General features: G+C 36.8%; 4 protein-coding genes across 6 annotated transcripts; 1 reads left to right on the top strand and 3 right to left on the bottom strand.

The window, feature by feature from the left end:
* Positions 1-1,314: 1,314 nt before the first annotated feature.
* Positions 1,315-3,773, bottom strand: LOC113731549 (tubulin alpha chain). 2 transcript variants are annotated; one of them, XM_027256873.2, is made up of 5 exons: positions 3,459-3,599; positions 3,201-3,290; positions 2,787-3,021; positions 2,323-2,693; positions 1,315-2,219 (listed from the first exon to the last, which is right to left on the bottom strand). In XM_027256873.2, the coding sequence occupies exons 3-5, from the start codon at positions 3,007-3,009 to the stop codon at positions 1,566-1,568; spliced, it is 1,248 nt and encodes a 415-aa protein (XP_027112674.1). In that variant the 5' UTR covers positions 3,010-3,021; positions 3,201-3,290; positions 3,459-3,599; the 3' UTR covers positions 1,315-1,565. The 2 variants fall into 2 exon arrangements, with proteins under 2 accessions (XP_027112674.1, XP_027112673.2); XM_027256872.2 differs by lacking the exon at positions 3,201-3,290 and having other exon boundaries at positions 3,459-3,773.
* An 886-nt stretch (positions 3,774-4,659) lies between these two features.
* On the bottom strand, positions 4,660-8,184 carry LOC140035143 (uncharacterized). 2 transcript variants are annotated; one of them, XM_072074881.1, is made up of 4 exons: positions 7,820-8,184; positions 7,475-7,705; positions 6,019-6,084; positions 4,660-5,095 (listed from the first exon to the last, which is right to left on the bottom strand). In XM_072074881.1, exons 1-4 carry the CDS (start codon positions 7,979-7,981, stop codon positions 4,940-4,942), a joined length of 615 nt encoding a protein of 204 aa, XP_071930982.1. In that variant the 5' UTR covers positions 7,982-8,184; the 3' UTR covers positions 4,660-4,939. The 2 variants fall into 2 exon arrangements, with proteins under 2 accessions (XP_071930982.1, XP_071930983.1); XM_072074882.1 differs by having other exon boundaries at positions 7,825-7,973.
* A 987-nt stretch (positions 8,185-9,171) lies between these two features.
* Positions 9,172-11,216, bottom strand: LOC140035142 (F-box protein SKIP22-like). Its single transcript, XM_072074880.1, has one exon. It carries the CDS (start codon positions 11,035-11,037, stop codon positions 9,442-9,444), a length of 1,596 nt encoding a protein of 531 aa, XP_071930981.1. The 5' UTR covers positions 11,038-11,216; the 3' UTR covers positions 9,172-9,441.
* Positions 11,217-18,509: 7,293 nt separating this feature from the next.
* Positions 18,510-23,250, top strand: LOC140035141 (probable zinc metallopeptidase EGY3, chloroplastic). The gene is made up of 6 exons (XM_072074879.1): positions 18,510-19,430; positions 19,556-19,753; positions 20,236-20,460; positions 21,154-21,392; positions 21,648-21,802; positions 22,737-23,250. The coding sequence occupies exons 1-6, from the start codon at positions 18,813-18,815 to the stop codon at positions 23,090-23,092; spliced, it is 1,791 nt and encodes a 596-aa protein (XP_071930980.1). The 5' UTR covers positions 18,510-18,812; the 3' UTR covers positions 23,093-23,250.
* Positions 23,251-23,737: the final 487 nt, after the last annotated feature.

Below are 23,737 nucleotides of genomic sequence, written 5' to 3'. Positions count from 1 at the left end.
TGACCCGTAGCAATCAGCAAGCAGAACAGAAGTAAACCAGGTGATGGTAGAAAATAACCGCATCAATGAAGTGTAATCAGGACATGCAGACTTACGTATGGAAAATTTTGAGGAAAAGAATCAAGCCAACAGCATAAATTTTAGAAAATCATCAGGGTTACCGGTTCGTTTTTGACACGACCAGCATCATCAAATTTTGAAACATCGTAAGCACCTTCCACAGCAAAACTCGTAGTCTAGTACTAGTAACTCTCTGCATTGGTCCAAGCTGACTTTGTTCTGCTCTCTCTGTTTCATGTTCCACGAAACAATTAATGAGTAGTTGTGGATTTTGGGTTGTGGATGCTGGGAGGCGAAGCAACCACTTGAAACCAAAAATGGATGAAAACCAACAAGTGCATCGACCATTTTTATTGGATGAATAAATGAAGACGAAAACTGCTGTAGCAGCCATACAACAAGATTTTTCTTCCCAAAAAAAAAAAAAGGGCAAAGTTATGTAGCTGGAATTAGAGCTAAAGGGGTTAGAGTTGAAGGGACATTTTCCAGTTCTACCAACATATTCTACATGGGCATGTGTCAAATGCTTTCAAATTAAAGCCAACTTTATTAAATCCTGAAAAATCTGGAAGTAGATATTCAGCTGTATCCGGTTCCAGAACGATGCTTTAATTGGATCCCAACATCTTTTGCGAAACAAAAGGTTGTCGGGAGAGGAGCAGGAACAGCTGGACGATGCAACAACTCTTCAACACTTATCGCAAATTGAATGTACACTTCTTATAAAAGAAACGTTATATTCACTTACTGTTTACATAGGCCATTGCATATTTGTGATCAATATGTGACTTTATCACATATTTATAACAATTTGAATTTCAGCATTATTGGTCCGTTTTGAGCCATTTATTGTATATTGTATCAAGTGATGTGCCACGATCTGTGTCATTCTTACCCTTTGTCAGCCATTTGTCACACCCTTTCGGCAATGGTTCCCTGTTTTTTTTTTTTTTGGTTTTTTCTCATGAGTGCAATAACTATTTGGTAGTAAAAGAGATTTTGATGGTTCTTAGGAGATTGGATAAAACAGCACGTGGCATTTCTGCACCTAACAATCCACAATATTTGTGCTCTTGCGGGCAATCAGATGCATATTTCAGCAATCACAAAGGCACACCTTTGATTGCTGTATGAACTACTACGTTTACGTCTTTTGAGTTTACCAGTCGCCCCTCTTCCCACCCCCAAAGACACAAAAACAATGAGCTTCAGTTGAGTAATAATTTAGAGAACACGGCAAAAATAGGTCAAGACTTGAACAAAAGCAGCAAAAGGCTGAACATGATATTGCATTGATTAAAAAAAAAAAAAGGTACTCTGAAATTAGAGAACTAGTTAAGACTTAAGACGCTTAAAAGTCACTGGACATTAAACTAGATTACCAAACTTCCAGCAAATATCGATAATGGATAACACCAAATGGCATACTTGACAGGATAGCCAGAGACATAGATGGCAGAAGAGCATTCAGCCAACGTACTAATTGTCTGATAACCCTAAGCACACTAGTAACCTTCTCCATCATCACCATCCTCCTCTGTTCCCTCTGCTCCAACCTCTTCATAATCCTTCTCAAGAGCAGCAAGATCCTCGCGAGCTTCAGAGAACTCACCTTCCTCCATGCCCTCACCAACGTACCAGTGAACAAAAGCACGCTTTGCATACATTAGATCGAACTTGTGGTCAATGCGGGAGAAAACTTCTGCCACGCTGGTTGAGTTAGAGATCATGCAGACAGCCCTCTGGACCCCAGAAAGATCACCACCGGGCACAACAGTGGGTGGCTGGTAGTTGATACCACACTTAAATCCAGTAGGGCACCAGTCAACAAACTGGATGGTGCGCTTGGTCTTGATAGTGGCAACAGCTGCATTTACATCCTTGGGCACCACATCACCACGGTACATCAAACAACAGGCCATGTATTTGCCATGGCGAGGATCACACTTAGCCATCATAGATGAAGGTTCAAAGGCGCTGTTGGTGATTTCGGCCACAGAAAGCTGCTCATGATATGCTTTCTCAGCTGAGATAACAGGTGCATAAGACGAGAGCATAAAGTGGATTCTTGGATATGGGACCAAGTTAGTTTGAAACTCATTCACATCCACATTCAAGGAACCATCAAACCTAAGAGATGCAGTCAAGGAAGAAATGACCTGTATCAAGTAAGAAAATCCATAAAGATCAAAAACCAATCATTTAAAAAAAAAAGATTAAAAACGACAGTTAAAATTAGATTAAAAAAATCAGCTATAGTACCTGAGAAACAAGGCGGTTGAGGTTAGTGTAGGCAGGTCTCTCAATATCAAGGGAGCGCCTACAGATATCATAAATGGCCTCATTGTCAAGCAGCACAGCTACATCAGTATGCTCAAGGAGGGAATGGGTGGAGAGGACACTATTATAAGGCTCAACAACAGATGTTGAGACCTGTGGAGAGGGGTACACAGTGAACCCAAGTTTCGACTTCTTGCCATAGTCAACAGATAAACGTTCCAAGAGCAGGGAGCCCAGCCCAGATCCAGTACCTCCACCAACAGCATTGAAAACAAGGAAACCTTGGAGGCCTGTGCAGTTGTCAGCAAGCTTTCTGATGCGGTCCAAGCAGAGATCAACAATCTCTCTCCCGACTGAGACAACACAAACATTTCAACATTTAATATGCGACACGAACATAATTATGTATTTGGCGCATTATTGACTAAGATAATCATGTTCATTACTTGTGTAATGGCCACGGGCGAAATTGTTGGCAGCATCTTCCTTGCCGCTGATCAACTGATCAGGGTGGAAAAGCTGGCGGTAAGTTCCAGTCCTCACTTCATCAATGACAGTGGGTTCAAGATCAACAAACACGGCACGGGGGACATGCTTTCCTGCACCAGTCTCACTAAAGAAGGTGTTGAAGGCATCATTTCCTCCACCTACTGTCTTGTCACTGGGCATCCGCCCATCAGGCTGTAAAGAGACAAAAAACATTCCATAATCTACATTTCCAATTACCATAAGCATATGATACAAGTACAAATTTTTCCGCTTTGAAATTTTACAGATCTAACACAAAACAATTAACAGAATCAATACGTAAGAATACACATAATTAACGAATCACGACTCAAAAAAAAACCCCGGCCTACCTCAGACCAAATGAAATAATCATCCTGCCATCAACTGCAAAACTATCATCATGCTCACAAAATCCAGAAATTTACGTGAATCCTGAATATCTAAACAAATAACGCGTGATTTCTTAAAAACAAACGTACATTAACATAAGTACCGCAAATGCCAATGACAAACAAAATTCTCAATAACTTCCACAGAACAAATGAACAAAAAAAAAATCACTCAAACAGATACAGGTACAGATCGGAAAAATTGGAAGACGTAACAACCTGAATGCCGTGTTCGAGGCAGTAGAGTTCCCAGCAAGCATTGCCGACCTGAATGCCAGCCTGTCCGATGTGAACCGAAATGCACTCTCTCATTTTGGAATTCTCAAACAACAACGATCAGAAAAGGCAGAAAAATATTAAGATCCAAGAATAATAAGACGAGAAAGTGCAACGGAATAAAGCTACAAACGGCGTTTATTAAGACGCCTTTTGTATCTTCAAAGAATTCCTGGGGAGGGAATGCGGAGAAGACGAATTTCTGGTGGGGGAATGGGGAGAAGATGAAAGAGTTCCCCTGCTATATTTCTAGTGGTTGAGGGAACCGATGATGGTTACCTGAGTTAACCAGGGTTAAGGGCCTGCAGTTACAAAACGTGGCCCGTCTTCGCAGGCGAATGTGGGCCTCTGGGTTTGGGTTGGGCCTGTAGGACTCGGTTTCTGTTGTGAAGCACTACTATCCATGGTTTGTTTGCTTCTTAACTCAAAAAATTGTCTTGCCGCCTGGTTGTCAGTGTCTTTAAGCTTACTGTAGAGTAATATGAGTCCATTTTTGGAGCAATAGCTAGCCAATCTCCACCCAAAAAGAAAAGTCCATTAGGACTGAAAAATACAAATTTGTATTGAAATAATGAAAAAGTTTTTGCTGCTATCTGAACAAACTCGAAATTGTCTTATTAATCCTATCAATTCCTAGCTTTTTTTTTTTTTAATTCCCAAATGAACAACTGTTAAAAATTTTACAGTAATTAAAGCAGTTGAAAGGTCCAAATCTTCTTGATAAGTGCTCAGAGAATGCTCGTTAAGATAAGAGTTGAATTGTATGATAGGTTGTATGTAATTTAAATACATTAACAAGTGTCCATTGAATTTTTTTTTTTAAAGTGCCCATTAGATACCTATTTGAAGAACCCTTCAAGTAATTGGTTATTTCTTTATGTTTTGATAATGACCTATATTTAAACATATCTGTTTTCTATAATACTTAAGAGTAAATCTTGTATACTTATATCCATACAATATATCTATAAAGTCAGACGAGGAGAAAGCTTGGTGCTAACTTTGCTGCTGTTCTTTTTTTTGTGAATTTTAAGTTTTTCTTCTTCACTATCACAACAAAGGACAAAATGTCATTAAAAAAAAGAAGAAAACTTTTTTTTAAGAAAAAAAAAAAAAAAAAAGAAGAAGAAAACTCCCAGAGATCTCCTAGAATTGCTAATAACGTCCATATTTTTCCGTCGGAATGTTTCTGTTTATTATACACAAAGGCTGTGCATATTATGGGACCGGAAAAGTACCCAGGGACTTGGAAACAATACGTTGAAATGCTAATGGTGCTACTGAAGTTGTGCAAATACTAGGAGCGTTACGCCTCCCTCCGCCCTGAATTTCAAGCAAGCTCCGCCGGAAAAGCAATATTGAGTATTTCGCTGTAGTAAAAATTCCCTCTGTATTTTGGATTATTCCATCAATCAGAGGACAATTCAAGTTGCAGGTTGACTGCCTGTCCATGTCCTATGCTCATCATCAAGTTCATCTGGTCTATAATTGCGGCTTTCTTGTAAATAAGCGATCCCTGTCCATGTTCCTCGAATAAGCAAAATGCTTATAAATACCACACTCCCTAGAGTACAGACTACCTGCAAACGCCCCGGAAAAATAACTTTAGGACACATTCTTAATATATTACAGGTAGAAATGATCAACTAAGCCATGTTTATCAAAAATGGGAGGAGAGAGAGAGAGAGAGAGAGAGAGGAGGGGGAGAAAATCGATCACATGGAAAGTAAAAGGGGTTTCTTACTCATTATCGAAAAGCAACTAAAAATAGCTAATAAATAAAAGTGGTTACATAGGGATTGGGGACACCAAGCTTCAACTCTATTGGAATATAAGATGTAAGACGTATAAGATGCTTTGCCAAAAAACATGAAGCAGCTTGAATTGAATCTCAGAATGAATCCTGAGATAGCTCATAGAAGCATTAATGAGTGCATCTGGATATGAGATTATCTGGAAAAAAATTATTTGGAATAATACTATAGCACTTTTTGAGGACTCGCGGGTCCAGTTTTAAATTTGTTCCCATCGCAGCAGAGTCCTCAAACCACAATCAAAAGATCACGTTGGCAAATAACATGAAGACAAGTATCTCTACTTAGTAAATCTAATTGTGTACCAATTAGCTTGCCTGAAAACTGGCTTATGCTGGAAATTATCTTAGCTACAGCTACGAGTCTTCTCATAATCAGCAATGCATAAATGTAATCACTTCTTTCTTCTAGAATATATCTCGTGCAGAGAACCTTCTTGTTCCAACATAACTAGAATGTTCCTTTGCCATTTAAAAGCAAATAACAACTTTCTTGTTCCAGATCTCTGAAATTACTTGTGCTGTTTGTCATGGTGTATTCCGTAGAAAACCAGCACCCCTTAATATTGCATTCCAATCAAACTAGTGAATTAGGCAAGTGGCAGGACATTGCAAAACGTTCCCAATGAAATTTACTTCAACATTGACACCAAAAATGGCAAACATTCGCGTGAAAAGAAAAGGTATTACCTCAAGGAATGCCTTCAAAACCCACATAAACGTTAGTATTATTACTCCATTAACAGAAAATCCAACCTACATCCAGCAAAAAATTTGTGATTATACAGTATAAAATAATGCTACATCCAGAACAAACTACCATTGAAGACATGAAACTATCAACAATTAGCAATTAACTGTGCTAAGATGTACACCTCTCAATTTAGCATAATTCCAAGTAGAAAAGGCAAAGCCATATTAATTTGAAAAGGGACATACAGACAGCTGGGGGAGATGGAAAGCTGGTTTTACAGTGAATATTAGGCTAACAGGTAATATGACAGCAGAGCTATGGGGAGTACTCAAAGGGATAGAAATGGCTTGAAACTCTGGAGAAAGAAGAGTGATTTGGAAATGGATTCAAAGGCAGCTTTGGAACTAATACAAGGAGCAGGACAGGACTCACCACTATACATTCTGATATGTCAGATCAGGAATTATAAAAGCAGGGATTGGGAATGCCGGCTACAACATGTTTGGAGAGAAGGAAATAAATATGCAGACTGGCGGGCTAAAAGCAGTGTCAACGAAGAATCTCGGATGCAGATCATAACAGAACCGCCACAGGAACATAGGGAATTGCTTGGTGCAGATATTTTAGGGGCTGCAACCCCACGTTTTGTTTCTGTTTAAGAGGTTTGACCTCTCCCTTGTAAATTAAAAAAGAAAAGGGACGTCCTAGGCAGAAAAGTAAATGTGGTCCAACACATTTGCAAGCAAAACATTTTGGCCAGAGCATCTTTGCCCTAAAAATATAGTAAAACACCAGTACTTGGAGGAAAAGAACCAGGAAAATTGATGAATGAACATTCAGTAGATTAGACTAGGCTGTCTTCCCTACCCTCAATGCCAATCCACAGAACCACCTCAAACGAGGAAAAAGTTAAGTGTGCTTTCCTTCCCATGTGAAATTCAGCATAAATAAGGCTAACAAGTAGATTCTGGAGCAGCGTGCACTCTCAAAACATACCATAAGAAGCTGTCCATGTTGTTCTAATAACATTCCTAGTTCATGAATTTTTGCAGAGGAATATCTTTTTGTTACATCACTCCTAACTCATGAGTTTTAGTCCACCTACCAAGCTCTTCCAAAGTAATGCTAGTACAAGTCCTTAAGTAGACTTGAGATGCAGCCTTAGAAAAAGTCTATCCACATATCTTCCCAGTGGCAAAGTGATTTAACTCCATAGCATCCCCAATTTCATTCTAGGTTTCATAAGAAATTTTCTGTCTCATCATGTAGACTACAGTTACAACAAAAAAATAACAACAATGAAATCCTCCGTACCGATAGTATTTCACAAACTCTATTTCAGAAGCAAACAGCACCAACTCCAGAACAAATCAAGACGCTAAATTTACTTCACATCAATTTCAGAGAGTCCAAAGATGAATTGTAAATTTAATTCGGCGAGAGGAAAATTACCAATTGGGAAGAAATGGGAACGGGGAGAACAGACCGAACAGCCTTTCGAGCTCTTCTGGATACCTTCTTAAATATATTCTGAATAAACCTAATTAGAAGATCCAAACTCCGATCTTCGTCCTCGTCATCATCTTCGTCCTCGTCGTCATCATCAACAGCATATCCCGGATTTACGACGCCACTCCGACTTCTGCTCCGATGGCGAGGTTCCGTATCCAACCTCTCACATTCCTAAACGTCACATAATTTACGTACCAATACCAATTAGACAGCTGTCGATTTTAAAAATTGATGAGTTTTACTCGTAAAATTGCTCTGTGCCAAGCTGTGTGGAATGTGGAACACCTTACTGAAATCGGAGGGGCGTCGAGAGAAATGATTATGGAGGGGAGGAGGTCCAGTTGGACAGAGCCACAGGCGGAGGTGGCCGCCGGTGTCGTTGTTAAGAGGAAGCGGACGCGGGAAAGCTGAAAGCGTCGCAGGAGAGCAAACGACATTAGACGCCATAACGGACTAAGACAGGGGACTGTGAGCCCAAAAGTGGTGGAGTACGGTGGTGATTTCTCCCTCGTCCGTGAGCATTTTTCTTTTCTTTTTTGTGTTTTGGTGGGGAACTTAGAAGGCGTGGTCCTCTTAGATGCGCCTTGCATAACATCCAACTAATTTTTGTAAAATTGGGCAGATGACCGTCTTTTTTTTGGACCAGAGCCCATCATCATCGAGAATGATGAGAAAATAAGATTGAAAAGTGCGTTTAAGATTAGAGTAAATCTTATATACATTTGTTTCGTTGTATACATTATCATGATCAAATGAACGACACATCAGCAAAATTTAAATTCTTACATACGTGTCATATATGAAATTCAAATTTTGCTCATGTATCATCCATTCAACCATGATAATATATACAAAACTAGTTTTGTACCCATTCGTTGTACGAGAATCTTTGAAAAATAATAAACTATTTAGTCAATTTTATAAGAATGTCGATATGAAATACAAACTTAATGTCTATTTTATTATAACCTTTCTTAAGTATATTAATATATGCGTATTGTAATAAAAAGTATTCTTCTAATATAAATTTGAACATCTAATAATTTACTTCGGTAATTAGTTACTTTTCTACTTTTTGTGGTGATAACAATTCTTATTTACTTCGGTTCCCTATGCAGTACACAAATTATTGGCATGAATTTGGAGATATATCTAATAGAGATATTTAAATCTCTTTTATTTATATCGCATTACTTTCCAGTTTCTTTTTTGGGTAGGAAATAAGAATCATATAATATTAAGAATTCTTATAGGAAATAAGAATTGATATATATTTAAACAAAAAAGGAGCAAGCCACGTAGGAAACTACTTGTTATCTCGTTAAGTCACGTAGGAAAGAAAAAATATGAAGGGATAAGAATGAGGATATGACTTTATTATATATATATATATGGTTAATCCTTTAAGATTATTCACAAAACAATTTGGGGAAATTCAAAGAATCCTTATATCGTTTCAATTTTTTTTTTTGGTTTAAAAATTAGAATATAACTAACTTACGAAAGATGAAGATGTTGAGTTGTTAACCCTCAAATCAGCTATATCAGAAAAATCAAATTCTCTATTAAGCAAACGAACTTTGTTTTAGTCATAAAGATCTCCAAAATATTTGCAAACAAATAAAAACTCCAGGTGGTGAGTCCTAATGTATCATGACCAATAAGATTAGTACTGCAACTGATGTATGTACACTATACCAAAACAAGTACAAGAACAAGTACAAATGAAAAACAAAACAACCAGGTTCCACAGGCATCTCCAACTTGGCATTCAGTTGTAGAACTATTCTGGCAACGAACAACATAACTAACAGACATGTTGACAAGTCTAAAAGTACTGCAATCAACAAACAGTCTGATGTGCCATGACAAGCACATAAGCTAACCATCTTTGCGTTCAGACATGATCATATCCTGTTTCGTCCAAACTGACAGCGGGGTACATGACTCCTCGAACAATAGCCGGGATCCCGCAATCTCGCCCCGCCGGGAATTTGCGGATACAAATCGTAGTCTCCACCTATAATCCCCGGCCAATGAGGAAACCTTGGAATAGGATCAAGTATCCTGCGAGGGTGAAGTGGTCTGCGAAATAAAGATCTAGAAGCCAACTTCCTCCTCTTTCGGCTTTCCCAAAACCTGGCAAACTTCTCCTTCCAATGGCCTTTGTCCTCTGTTTTACAAGCATGACCAAACTGTTCCACACACTTCTGCTTCCACAGGTCATCACTTGAAGCCAGATAACGCAGTTCAGCCGAGACACAGCTCACTTTTGCAATGTCGACCCCAGGCAATGACTCCAGAATTTTAAGCTTAAGATCAGTAGGAAGTCGCATAAAGCAAGGCGGCAGCACTAAACCAACACTCTCGCACAAGTCAATCAACAATGGCAATGCAAGATTATCCTTCACATTCCTCCAAAACTTAAACACCTCATTCTCGGGTGACGCCCCTAAAACCACATCTCCACTAATCATAATATCATCCCCTAAACCACAATTAGCCCACACAACATTCAAGAAAGACCCTAACTCATCCTCGTTCAGCCGAACCGAATGCATGGCAGAACCAGCATTTAAAGATCCATACACCATCATAAACTTCCCTACATTCTGAAACTTCAATCCAACAACACAATTATGGCAATCTAAACTGGGGGAAACATCACTGACAATCTCAGGAAGAGTATAAAACAGGGACAACCTAAAACCACTGGAAGGCCAATCATTCCTGAAGGGGAACCCCTTACTTTCAGTTTTCAAATTCATATCAAACCCAACAAAGCCAGATTCTAATAAAACAGCGTGAATAGCAATTACCAAAAGTTTATGACTGCGGCTGCCATCATCATCACCGCCACCCAACTCTTCTGTAAACACTTTCCTCAAAAATCCCGGCACAGAAAACGACTTCCCATTCCCAACAGCCTCTAGAGCAGACGCATCATTCCCTTCCTCCTGGTCATCAATACCATCAAACTCCATATAATCCGTCGATCCCTCATTTTGTTCGTTAAGATTTGCACTTTCCGGTTGATGGGCTTGCTTTAATTGTGAACTGGGATCTGAATTGGTATTTTTTGGTGGATCTAGGGGCTCCATTGAGGAGGGTTTTTGCAGGGGTTTTCCTGAATCAAGGGTCAGGTCTATCCTGAGGGGAATTTCATAATTCTGGACCAGCGGACTAGAGATAGGTTCCTGAGAGTTGGGAATCAGGGATTCAGACGAAGAAAATCGACTGGGGTCGAGCGTGTAGAAGATTAGGTCACCCGAGGTGATACCGAGGGATTGAAGGGTGTCTTCGTTGGGGGAAGAACTTTGAATCTCCTCTTTTCTATTTAAAGAAAGATGAATTGAATCAGACGGCGCCGGAGGAGAAGAAGAAGTTGATGGCCTAAGTGTTTGAGAGATGATGTCTTTGAGTTGTTGAAGAGAACATGGGATGGGAACCTCAATTCTTAGCGTTTCTTTGGTTCCGAATGATCTAATCCTGAGTTTCATCATCCTTGATTTGGTAATGATTAAAGAGTTTGTGCGGCAATTGTTCGCAAACGGTGAGAATGAAGAAGAGAAATGGATCAGAGTACGTGAAAGAGACGGTCGGTCGATTTCGAGTTTCTAGCCAAACTTCTTGTCTCTCTGGTAGAGAAGATGACGGAATAATTCTAGGCCGTATCGTAGTATTACTAAATAAGTTTAAAATTTTGACCTTGTGTGACGGTGTGAGCCTACGTGCCCTGCACCTACGGATGTCATAAAGCTTGTGTCGTTAGGCCCTTTTCTTTTTTTTCTTTTTTTTTTCTGTGTCCTTAGGCTTTTTTTGCCCCTTTTTTTTTCTTGTCCACACGATAGTTCCTCCATTCTACTTCTATTCCAGAGTAAGTGGGCCTAAATAGGCCTTTGCACTTGTCAGAAAAACTTCCAGAAAATCCCAAAAATGAATTGTTTGGATAACAAGAATTTGGAATAAAAATTTCAGATTTTGTTTTGCTTGCATCATCTATATCTATATAAATTTGAGAAGGGATTTTTATAAACAAGCCTCCACAACCCTTCCCACTCTCAACTCTATTTTCCTAGCATTTCACATTTATTTTATTTTGTAAAAAATATCATGGCCACATTACATCCCCACGTTTAACTCCAACTAACACTTCCACGTTCCCTCAAACAAAAATGTAACTTCCACTTACATTAAAACTCTAACACTCCCACGTTCCCTCAAACAAAAAAATAACTTCCATTTACATTAAAACTCTTCCTACTTACCCGCGCGTCAGATGGTTGTGGTACCATTACCGATTCCCATTTTCCAGTGAGTTGAAGAGCATTGACTAGAATAAAGATAGCCCCTTATTCAATGGAATAGCCCCTTATTCAATGGAATTGAAGATAGCACATGGTCTTTTCCAACTGCCACGGAGCAACAATACACTTGATACTTAGCCCATAATTCAACGGAATTGAGGATAGCACCTGATTTTTTCCCAACTGCCACGGAGCAACAATATACTTGGTACTACTTTTGCGAATTGCTCTTACAATTTCACTCCACACCCACCTTTCCACTTCAACTAAAACCCTTCCAATCAACTTCCTTCTCGAACCTCTCAAATTAACTTCACAATGGAACATGGCCGTTTACAGGCATGTCAACAACGTCTGAATTTCAAACTCGCAAGATTGCAAAGGAGGAAACATCTGCTAACAAAACGAAAAGGACGCCACCACGGTCCCGCACAAGAATTGGAACAGTTCCAACAACTTTGCGTCGACGAAAGAGAAATCTCACATCAACTACGATGGATAAAATCTCGACTACACCGACTCAAACGCCGCGCCAATCAAATTAGATGTTTCGATACTATTTATTCTTTTAATATTGATATTTTCATTGTATTTTCAATTATTAATGATATTCTCAATGTTATAATATTATTGTTGTTTCTGTACTAATCCTTGCTGGCTCAATCAACAAAGTATGGTACTATGGCTTTTATGTGAGTTTAGGCATTTGGACATATAGTTCTCATTGTATTTGTAATTAATCAAATTAGTCCCGGAACATGGTCATAGCTTTGATTAGGGAAAACGTTATCTTTTCATTAAATGTCTACCTAAATGTCTTATGTGTGTATACAATACATTATAAAGGAAATTATAATTAGATGTATACTACGCCCCACATTATGGCTGAAAACCTGATCATATCATGAGTTGTGCTCATGATGTGACTTATGTAGGCTTTACCCCAAATTGTTAATATGGTAGCATATTGTTGTAGTACCATTAATTTTGATCACGAAAAATAATAGTACTATTAATTATGAGTTGTGATCTTTGGAGTTTCTTCGTTACTTTGAAATAAGATGTTCTGAAGGTTGACATTAAGAGATTACTACTAGCGGGTAGGTTCGTTTTTTGTGTTTTGGATTTTTTTTTTTTGGCAGCTTTTGTGTCTTACTGCATTACGTGTCCTTGGGCTGTTCAAATCGGGATTATGCTGTAATTTTGCTATGGAAAGTTGGAATCGTGCAAGACAAAAATTTTGAGGATTGAGAGAAAGAGCAAAAAAAAAAAAAGGGGAATAGATTCAAAAATTAATTCTTGCAAAAACATATGAGACAATGGCACCTAAGAATTCCAACGTAAATTGTAAATCGTTGGGGTTCATTGCAAAATGCTTTAATCTTTCGTGACTGATCGGGGGAACACTTAGTTGTTGGGTTTAGGAACGTTCTAAGCCAGTTATGGTATGACATGACTAATTCGGGTTCTCTAGGCTTTTCTAATCCATTTCATGGACCAGGTAATTCTTAAATATGATACTTGATAACAAGAGAGCTTAAGAAATAGGACAATGACGACTCCTAATCAGAAGGTTGGTAATCTGATTTGTGTTTGTTCAGTTATTGTGTAGCCGAGTGAAAACGGGAGTAGGATTGAGCCAGTAAAGTATACTTGAGCCAATTGGCAGATTAAGAGAACTACCAATTGGCAGTAACCCGTTTGTGCCTGGAGCAAGAAAGGACGCTTCACCATGCAATAAAGAGTCAATATTACTTAAAAACTTAAAAGCTGGGAATATAATTGCAATTAAGGATATATTTTCTGATATATACAAATATTACCGTTTGTGCCTGGGATACATTTTCTGATAGTATTAAGGATGCAATTATTAATAATATTCCCAATATTATAATATTATTGTTGTTTCCATTGTTTATAAGAATCAAGTTAGAAGTTACGGTACTTATCCTTTAAATATTGGTGTTTCCATTGTTATTTCAATTATTAATAATATTCCCAATATTATATTATTATTGTTGTTTTCATTGTTTATAAGAATCAAGTTAGAAATTTCGGTATTATGTATTCTTTAAAATTTGGCATTTTTATTGTACTTCTAAGTATTAATAATATTCCGAATATTATAATATTATTGTTGTTTTCATTGTTTATAAGAATATGGAAAGAGTACCAATTGCTTATAAGTACTTTAATAAATTTTACCGAAAGCTCCCCAATTGCTTGGTTAATATGTTACATGTTAACAAATAGTACTAAAACCTATTATTGCATATGCAGTGGTCAATCATAATATTATAATATCACTACAAGCTTATCTAATATCAAAGGTTCACATAAATATATTGTCATTTTTACTACCAAAATTGACAATTTGTTTGAGACAATAATTAACATAATAAAAAATATATTTTACTATCCTAAATGTTTACTTACATATCATAAAAAATATAGTAATTCAAAACTCATATGGTTGAAATCATGCGTCACATTTCACATCGATTTCACCCACTAAATAATGTCTCAAACCTAAAATATTACCAACTACTATCAGAAACATTACCAAATTAAGGATAAATTTTCTGATAGTATTAAGGATATATTGCCATTTTCATTATAATTGCAATTATTAATAATATTCCCAATATTACAATATTATTGCTGTTTCCGTTGTTTACAAGAATCAAGTTAGAAGTTACGGTACTTATTCTTTAAATATTGGTGTTTCCATTGTTATTTCAATTATTAATAATATTCTCAATATTATATTATTATTGTTGTTTTCATTGTTTATAAGAATCAAGTTAGAAATTTCGGTATTATATATTCTTTAAAATTTGGCATTTTTATTGTACTTCTAAGTATTAATAATATTCCGAATATTATAATATTATTGTTGTTTTCATTGTTTATAAGAATGTGGAAAGAGTACCAATTGCTTATAAACACCTTAATAAATACTACCGAAAGCTCCCCAATTGCTTGGTTAATATGTTACATGTTAACAAATAGTACTAAAACCTATTATTGCATATGCAGTGGTCAATCATAATATTATAATATCACTACAAGCTTATCTAATATCAAAGGTTCACATAAATATATTGTCATTTTTACTACCAAAATTGACAATTTGTTTGAGACAATAATTAACATAATAAAAATATATTTTACTATCCTAAATGTTTACTTACATATCATAAAAAATATAGTGACTCAAAACTCATATGGTCGAAATCATGCGTCACATTTCACATCGATTTCACCCATTAAATAATGTCTCAAACCTAAAATATTACCAACACATTAATTTGTGCAAAAATCGTGCATTCTCATTTATAGTGCGAACTCCACAAAAACCAACAGAATTAATTAAAACCCCAATACTGGCGTTCGTACTCAGAGTTGATTGGTGTGAAGAATGTTCACACCTTCGTAGAAGATTATCAAATCAAAGGCAAAATGTCTGTAAGTATTTCATTCATTTATCAAATTAAATATTCAATTATATTTAATTGGACCCTTATGTCGCTCAATTTATGATATAGATTTCTATTTTTTTCAGGATCCAACCTTCATCAAAGTGATCGTTTATAAATAATAGAGATGTTTTTATCAATATTGAACTATTGTTACAAAGTTTCATTTTTTTAAATATATTTTCATGTGTCCATGATTATAATATTTTACTATTCTTAAATTCTTTCATAGATTGTAATTTTTTTAATAATGTAAGTACCGTGCGTAGCACGGGTATTCACACTAGTACACACAATTCTCAATCACCTTTTTATCTCACATACATCACATCACAAAAAGTACTACAGTAACTGAATCAAATAAATCATCCAAATAAATTCTTATCCAAACAAACTACTCTGGTAGTCAACTAATGAGAGTTTTCAGATTTTATCTGGTAGTGGTAGTCAACTACTCTGTACTTATGCCCTATTTGGCAAAGTAGTTTTTATCTAGTTTTTCTTATACGAGTTTTTTAATAACTTAAATATAATAACCTTAAAAAACTCCTCAAAATTTAAAAAATACGCACTTTAAAATATCAAAAACGCAAAAAAATTCCCTTTTTCTCCCCCATTTCAACCCACCACCATCTCCGTCGCTGATCAACACCCGACAACACCTCTTCCGAGCTGACAGAGGTTTTTTTTTTTCTTTCTTTCTTTCTATCCCTTCTCCCTCTCCATTTCCCTTTCCTTATCTCTTCCTCTCCCCTCCTTCCTTACCAATCACCTTTCTTCCCTTTATTCCGCATGCCTCCACCCTCCCCCCTCCGACAGAGGTTTTTTTCTTTTTTTCCTTCCTTTCCCCTTTCCCTCTCCATTTCACCTCTTCCACCTTCCCCTCCCTCTCTCTCTCTCTCTCTCCCCTCCTCACTTCTTTCCTGTTATTTTCTCCCCTCTCCTTTCCCCTGCCACCATCCTCCTCTCCTTTCCCTAACACGACCAAATATGCAATATTTTTAAACATATCTATTCGTGGCACTAGTACTAAGTGCACTATGATTCGAGGTTTTGGCAGGTCTATTGATAGAGACTAATCATTTTTTTTCGGATGCGTTGACATTCCCCATTTTTTCATTCTAGCTATTGACATGGGAAGGGATAAGGAAGATTGAAGATACAATCAAATATCTATGACTAACCCCTCTTCTCCTCTTTTATCTTTTTTGCCCTTTTTAGAATAAGATATGAGAAATAAAAAATAAAAGTGGATTCGATTCAACATCTGCAAGACTTAGGTTCAAGTTTGAATTCTAAATGAATATTAATAATAGAAAAATGGTTTAGAATAAGAATAAAAAATATATGTCTCTGATCTTGCTAGGAGAAAGGGAGGGGGGTGGAAGGGTGGCCAAAGAAGAGAGGGGGAGGAGATGGTGGGAGAGAGGAGAGAGGGAATGAGAGAAATAAGATGGAGGAAAAAAAATCTGCCGCTGATCGTTGGCGGAGGTACTGGTGACAGCGGTGCTAATGATCGACAAGTGATCAATAGAGAGGGAGGAAAAAGAAGAGTAAAGAAAAGAAAAGAAAAAGGAGAAAAAAAAGAAAGAAAAAAGAAGGAAAAATTTTTTTCTTAAAGAAAAAAATTTCACACACTTCATGCTTTTCTTCAAATTCTATAATAAATGACAGTAAAGTTTTAAACAAACACAAAAAAACTCACTTACCAAATTGGGTGTTAATTTGGTGTTAACTTTGTTTTGTTATCAAATTTACCCTTGTCTATATTATCTATCAATCCTTATCTCCATTATCAAGCGACACACAAATTTTATTCAACTAAAAGTACTTCTCTTCGATTCTCGTGTCCTCGCTTGCCAAAGTTTTTTTTTTTTTTACGTTCAATTGTACATATTTATGTATAATACATTTTTTATTACATATTACATAAAATAGTTACATTCACTTATACTATTTGTGTGATTCTTTCAATTATAAATATTTTTTAACAAATTACACACGCATCGAATGTGCTTCGATAACTAGTGTATATAAGCAGGCGTAAGGTGGCTACCCAATCACTAACGGCATTCATAATGAATTTGTAATTTGGTAGATACAGAATTAACTTTGCAACGAAATCTAATTGTGAAAAGTACCGTAATTATGTATAATCATTAGAAACAGCAAAATCCATTTTTGATATATTTTTTTAATTATTTTAACTATTTAAAAATCTATAATTTAAATATAAAAGTAAATTACAATGTCGAAAAGGTTAATTATTTGAATTCAAAAACGATGATCACTTAATATAATTAATATAGAAGAAATATTGTCAATTTTTTCTCGATTTTTTTTTACATTTCCCGTAATATTGTTGCAAACGAATCGAATTGAATCAAGTTTCATTTAATCGAGTAAAGTTTCGACTCAATTTTATTAAGTTTGAATTCGAATTCGATGAACTCTCAATGTAAATCTCCAACTCCAGCTCTAGCTCTACCTCAAATTTGAGCCGTCAATCTTGAATTCGAGCCTACTTGAGTTAAAAAGAAAATTATTTTATTTTAAGCAACTAAATAAAATAGTAATTTTTTTAAATAAATAATAAAATATTAAAAATATATATGTAATTTTACTCTATATATATATAAACTCAAGCGACTCGCGAGATAACAAATTGAGTTTTTTTGTGTTTGAATTCGACTTCGACTTGAGTTCGATGTTGATAGAGTTCGAATTGAATTTTGATTAAAGCAACTCATGAGTGTTAATTATTTTTTTAGAGCTAACAATTTATGACGTATATCATTTTTGTGTCACCTAACAGCATTTTGTGGATTCGTGTATTTTCTCCCCTAAAGCGTGACACGACTATCGTGGATGAACATGAGTGTCAACTTTCAACGTCTCAATCAAATCAGGAATTCAAAACCCGTGAACACATTTATTAATTATTTTTTTACTTCACAAATATCACACTTTTCTACAAAAATTTTAAAAAATAGCAATTTAAATGGCTCTTAGCAGTCTACAGGCTGTTTCGTTTGGGTACATGATTCTGCAAAAAAAATATTTTTTTTAGAGCTAACAATTTATGACGTATATCATTTTTGTGTCACCTAACAGCATTTTGTGGATTCGTGTATTTTCTCCCCTGAAGCGTGACACGGCTATCGTGGATGAACATGAGTGTCAACTTTCAACGTCTCAATCAAATCCGGAATTCAAAACATCACTGAACCGAAACTTATGCACCACAAAACTAAAAACCGGCATTTCCTGTTAATTGTTAAGCCTTTAAATTTCCATAATCCTGGCCTGTGGGGTTGCTCATCTCCCCAGTCCTTTGGCACTACATTCACCACCCGATACACCTGGAAGGCTGGAACGCTTCTCCAACTTTCTAGATGGATGTTATGAATTCAAATAAAACTAGCTGCATCTGCAGTTCTATGATCATGTTATTTTTCATCTGCAAAAACTCTTCTTTAGTACCATCCTGCAATGGCTACTCCTTTCCCAGCTTTATCTTACTTCTCATCGTCATGGGCTCCGAACAGAATCCCGCTGTCCTCAACATCTCATCTGACTTCTTGTCTTTCAAAATTTCCCCTTTCTCGGAAATCCTACCATTTTTTTTCTTTAATCTCCAAGTCTAAATCGAAAAGATTCAATTTTTATGTCAGAGCTGAGGAAAAAAGTGAATCATCATCATCTTCTCCTTCTTCAGTAGCTGTGGTATCAGAAGAGCCTAAAAATGAGGAACCCCAGAAGAAAGATTTGAGCTTGGAAGGTGAGTTAAGTGGAGAGAGCGGAGTAAGTGGAACTGAGTCCAAACCTGAGGCTGAATCCGATGCGGAGAAGGAAGAGAAAGAGAAGCTGCAAGAATTGGACTGGAAAAGTGATGAGGACTTCAAGAAGTTCATGGGGAATCCATCTATCGAGGCTGCTATAAAGCTAGAAAAGAAGAGGACTGATAGGAAGCTGAAGGAGCTTAACCGGGAAACAAGTGATAATCCCATCTTGGGCTTCTTTAACAAATTAGCTCGAGATAATTTGTCTAAAGAGAAAGAGAGGTTGGAAAAAGCAGAAGAGGCTTTTAAAGCTCTTGACCTTAACAAGGTACTATTTTCCTCTCTGATATGCCTTCAGATATCCATTTAATTTACTGCACTTTCACCTGTATTAAATTATTTATACGCGTTTGATCTTTGTTGTTCATGAGATTTTTCTGTCATTGCATGCAGTTAAAGAGCTGCTTTGGATTTGATACATTTTTTGCCACTGACGTTAGGAGATTTGGAGATGGAGGAATTTTTATTGGAAATTTGAGGAAACCAATTGAAGAAGCAATCCCCACATTGGAGAAGAAGTTATCAGAAGCGGCAGGGACAGAGGTTGTGGTCTGGTTCATGGAGGAGAATACCAATGACATAAAAAAGCAGGTACTTGAAGAAAAGATAAAAACATATCTACTGTAATGGAACTTAACTGCAAGATGTTCACATGCGATATAATTCTTGAGAGTTTTGTTCAGAATTTTGATATAATTGAGCGATCAAACATTTCACATGTGGCAATTCCTTCATTTGGACCACAATTAACTTGTTTAGAAGTACCATGTAGCATTCACTTTGAAGTCTTAGCAACTTTGTAGTATAGAACTTAGAACTTGCTTCTTAGAAATAGCTGACAAGATAATATACGAGAAATCAATTAGAGTACATGGATTGCGATTGCGAATCATTATGTTATTCCTTGAACACATCCAATGTGCAAATGCTTGCCCATGTGAGACGTACTGGAGAGGTTAACTGGTTGTACTCATGGCTTGCTACTTATTACGATTTCCTTTTAATATTTCTGTTCCTATGTCTTCATATTTTTTCTTATTCTCATTGTCAACTATTAACTGTTGTGTTCTAAGGCTTGTGTGGTGCAACCCAAAGCTGAGATGGATCTGCAGTTTGAGTCAACCAATCTTAACAACGCTTGGGGTTATTTTAGTGCAATAGCTTTATTCGTTACGACAATAGGTACAATAGCACTGACAAGTGGATTCTTCCTCAAACCTGATGCAACTATAGATGACTATTTTAGAGACGTTGTACCTCTTTTTGGCGGTTTCTTAACCATCTTGGGAGTCTCAGAGGTATGGTTTACTCTTCCATTCTCAACTACAGTTAATGAGTGTCTGATGCTAACACCCTTTCCATAATATCTTGAATGATTAGAGAAAGGGCAAACTGGTTTCCAAGACCCTTTTTTTTTTTATGTTTAGATACTTTTTAAAGATTTCTAGCCAAGGAAAGGGTATATTTGTTGTAAGAGTACGCTGCAGTAGTCACTTCCAAGTTCCATCTAGATACATATTTAGTTGGATGATGTTGTGTTAAAAATATAAAAGCGGCAGGAAGTTGGCTATATTTTGTCCTAAGAAACTCTTGAGAAAATATGTGTAACCTTTAAGTCTATATGTGATGTTTCCCTAAAGCATCCTGTGTACAACTAGGTAAAGAAATTTTAGGGGGAGGGAGGATCTGATTTTTACTAGTGACAGCTGTCTTTTGAATTAGTTTCCATAAAAAAAATTAGGGGGCTAGTGACAACTTTATGTTTTGGAAATGCTATTGCTGATTGGCAAGCCCAACTGGCAAATGCTGTACTGTATTTGAGTCTTGCGCAATATTGCTCTACTATGGAAAAGGTCATGTAGAAGAAAATGAACAATTTGGAAGGACAGTTTAAATATATAAAGCTGACACATTTGAAGGACAATTAAGTTGGTTCAAGCATTACAGATTCAAGCGTCTTTATTTAAGCATTTCTTCCCTAAGCCATGCAGATTGCAACAAGAGTAACAGCAGCACGATATGGTGTTAAGCTTAGCCCATCATTTCTTGTTCCTTCAAGCTGGACCGGTTGCCTGGGTGTTGTAAATAACTATGAATCTTTACTTCCAAATAAGAGGGCTTTGTCTGATATCCCAGTGGCACGAACAGCAAGTGCGTATTTGACGTCCTTGGTACTTGCAGTTGCTGCTTTTATAGCTGATGGCAGCTTCAATGGGGGTGACAATGCATTGTAAGTTATTCTGTAATTGGATATGCTCTGAGTTGAATGTTTGTCACCATAGATTCCACTTAAATGTCTTTTAATTACTTATTGTTTTTTCAGAAATAATATTACCAGTATCCTTTTTAGTTCCTGATTTCTCTTAGTTGAGGAAGAGAGATCAGCCATTGTTCTTTCTAGGATGCTTACCTATAGAGAAAAAGGAAGTGAATGTTACACCTAAGCTTCTTTAAAATGTGCTTATTCTGGTCTGTTTCTCTGCAGGTATATACGGCCTCAGTTCTTCTTCAATAATCCTCTCCTTTCGTTTATCCAGTATGTCATTGGTCCGTACACGGATGATCTAGGGAATGTGCTGCCATATGCAGTGGAAGGTGTCGGAGTCCCTTGTGATCCCCTTGCTTTTGCTGGCCTTTTAGGTTAGCATTTCTCCTGTTTAACATGGCATGCTTCATATGGCTGAGCATGATTGAGTACATGGTTTATTGTCTGGCATAAGCTCATATAGCTTGCCTTTATAACTGTACAAACGTGCTCCATTCATCTGCAGCTTTGGTTGTGGGGTTCTGAAAATTTTGGTAGTTATTCTTTTGTTTATTTTCTTTGATCTATATCAAGGGTTTTCTGTGTAATATTTCTAGAGCGCCTCTTTTATGATTATAATGAGAATACTACTCATCTTCTTGGGATTTGGTGAAATCATGAGGTATAGGCGTAGGATAAATCATGAGATATAGGTTTTGAATAAATAATGATAAATAGCAACTAGGAACATGAAATCAGCCACATACTTTACCTTTTGGAATCTATAGAAGAATGGTTATTCATGGGCAGCAGAATATGCGAGTCAGTTGGATTATCTAAACTAATGACTTGCAGGTTTGTTGGTAAGTCTTGGACGGTTAATGTATGTTGTTGACAATCTATTTGGCTAAAGTAGCAAAGAGTCTGGTCTTTTTGAGCTCAAAGAAGTTTCATTGCTCCATGAAGTATGCTACCCCGCACCCCCAAAAAAAAAAAAAAGATTGAAACTTTATCCTGTTCCTCCCTCATCTATAATATGATTTTGATAAAGAAACGGAGTTGTTTTCTCACTTTTTATTCTGCTTATGGTGAACCACATAAATGTGCATGTACATATGCAGCGAAAGTAGGGAAAGAGAAAAATGGTGCCTTTCTGTATACAAGCAGAAGCATTGACTTAATCTAATCACCTCAGTGTTATTTCAATTTTTTTCCCAAAGTTACTTAGGCAGGCATTGAGAAAGTCCACCTGTGTCCAACTTATGTTGCTATGAAAGCAGCAAATATATTTTCCGAATCTCCTTGCCTGATTGTTTTGGTCTTTTACAGGGATGGTGGTAACTTCTTTGAACTTGTTGCCGTGTGGAAGACTCGAAGGGGGCCGCATTGCACAAGCCATGTTCGGACGAGGCACGGCAAATTTATTATCTTTTGCCACTTCACTGCTGCTAGCTATCGGTGGCCTGAGCGGTAGCGTCCTTTGTCTGGCATGGGGACTCTTTGCAACCTTCCTTAGGGGCGGAGATGAGATCCCTGCTAAGGATGAGATCACCCCATTAGGAGATGACAGGTTTGCTTGGGGTTGTGTACTCTTCTTGATATGCTTCCTCACTCTTTTCCCCAATGTGGGAGGGACATTCTCTAGCTCATATTTCGGGTCGCCCTATTTCAGAGGTGATTTCTAAAGTAGTAGGCTAGAAGCTAATGAGGACATTCTTAGATTGCCCTGTATGATACAGAATATGTAAAATGTAAGGTAAACACCCCAGCTTCGTATTACTAGGAGCAGAAGGATCTGTATTCGTTTTGTGTTAATCAAGTTTGTACAGTCAATCTTTTGTAATTTCTGATTGCAGCCTTGAGCAAAGATGTTTACGTAGTAAACTTGTCTAAACTAATCTTTATCTGTTAATTTGGCTAATCTTAAGTAAAGCATAGATTTCTTCAGAGTCTGCAATGAATGGATTTACTTTCAAATGCTCGTCGCAAGATTTCTCAGGGAAATTATGGGAATCGAGTTTATTGTTGATACATGGCAAATTTCTCTTTCGAAAGAAAGTTTCAACTACTGCAACGAAATTCTTGTAGGTTCGTTTTGTCTTTTTTTGAACCTTTGCACGCTGCTTACTATGGTGAAAACAATCCACCAATGGCAGCATAAAGCATTTGCCAAATATCTTAAAAAGACTTTCAAGTAGGGTCACGTTCGAATCCACAATCTGCTTGGCCTAAGTCGACAATACAATGTAAAGAGAAACTGTCAAAACTTTTACAAACTACATAATAATATTGCAAGTGTTGTAGATTGCAACTCGTCAATTCAAGTCAAT

The sequence above is a fragment of the Coffea arabica genome, chromosome 2c (assembly GCF_036785885.1).
Source record: "Coffea arabica cultivar ET-39 chromosome 2c, Coffea Arabica ET-39 HiFi, whole genome shotgun sequence".
NCBI classification, from domain to species: Eukaryota; Viridiplantae; Streptophyta; class Magnoliopsida; order Gentianales; family Rubiaceae; genus Coffea; species Coffea arabica.
Note: the sequence above shows the minus strand (reverse complement) of the source record. Positions and strands in the feature narration are given on the sequence as shown.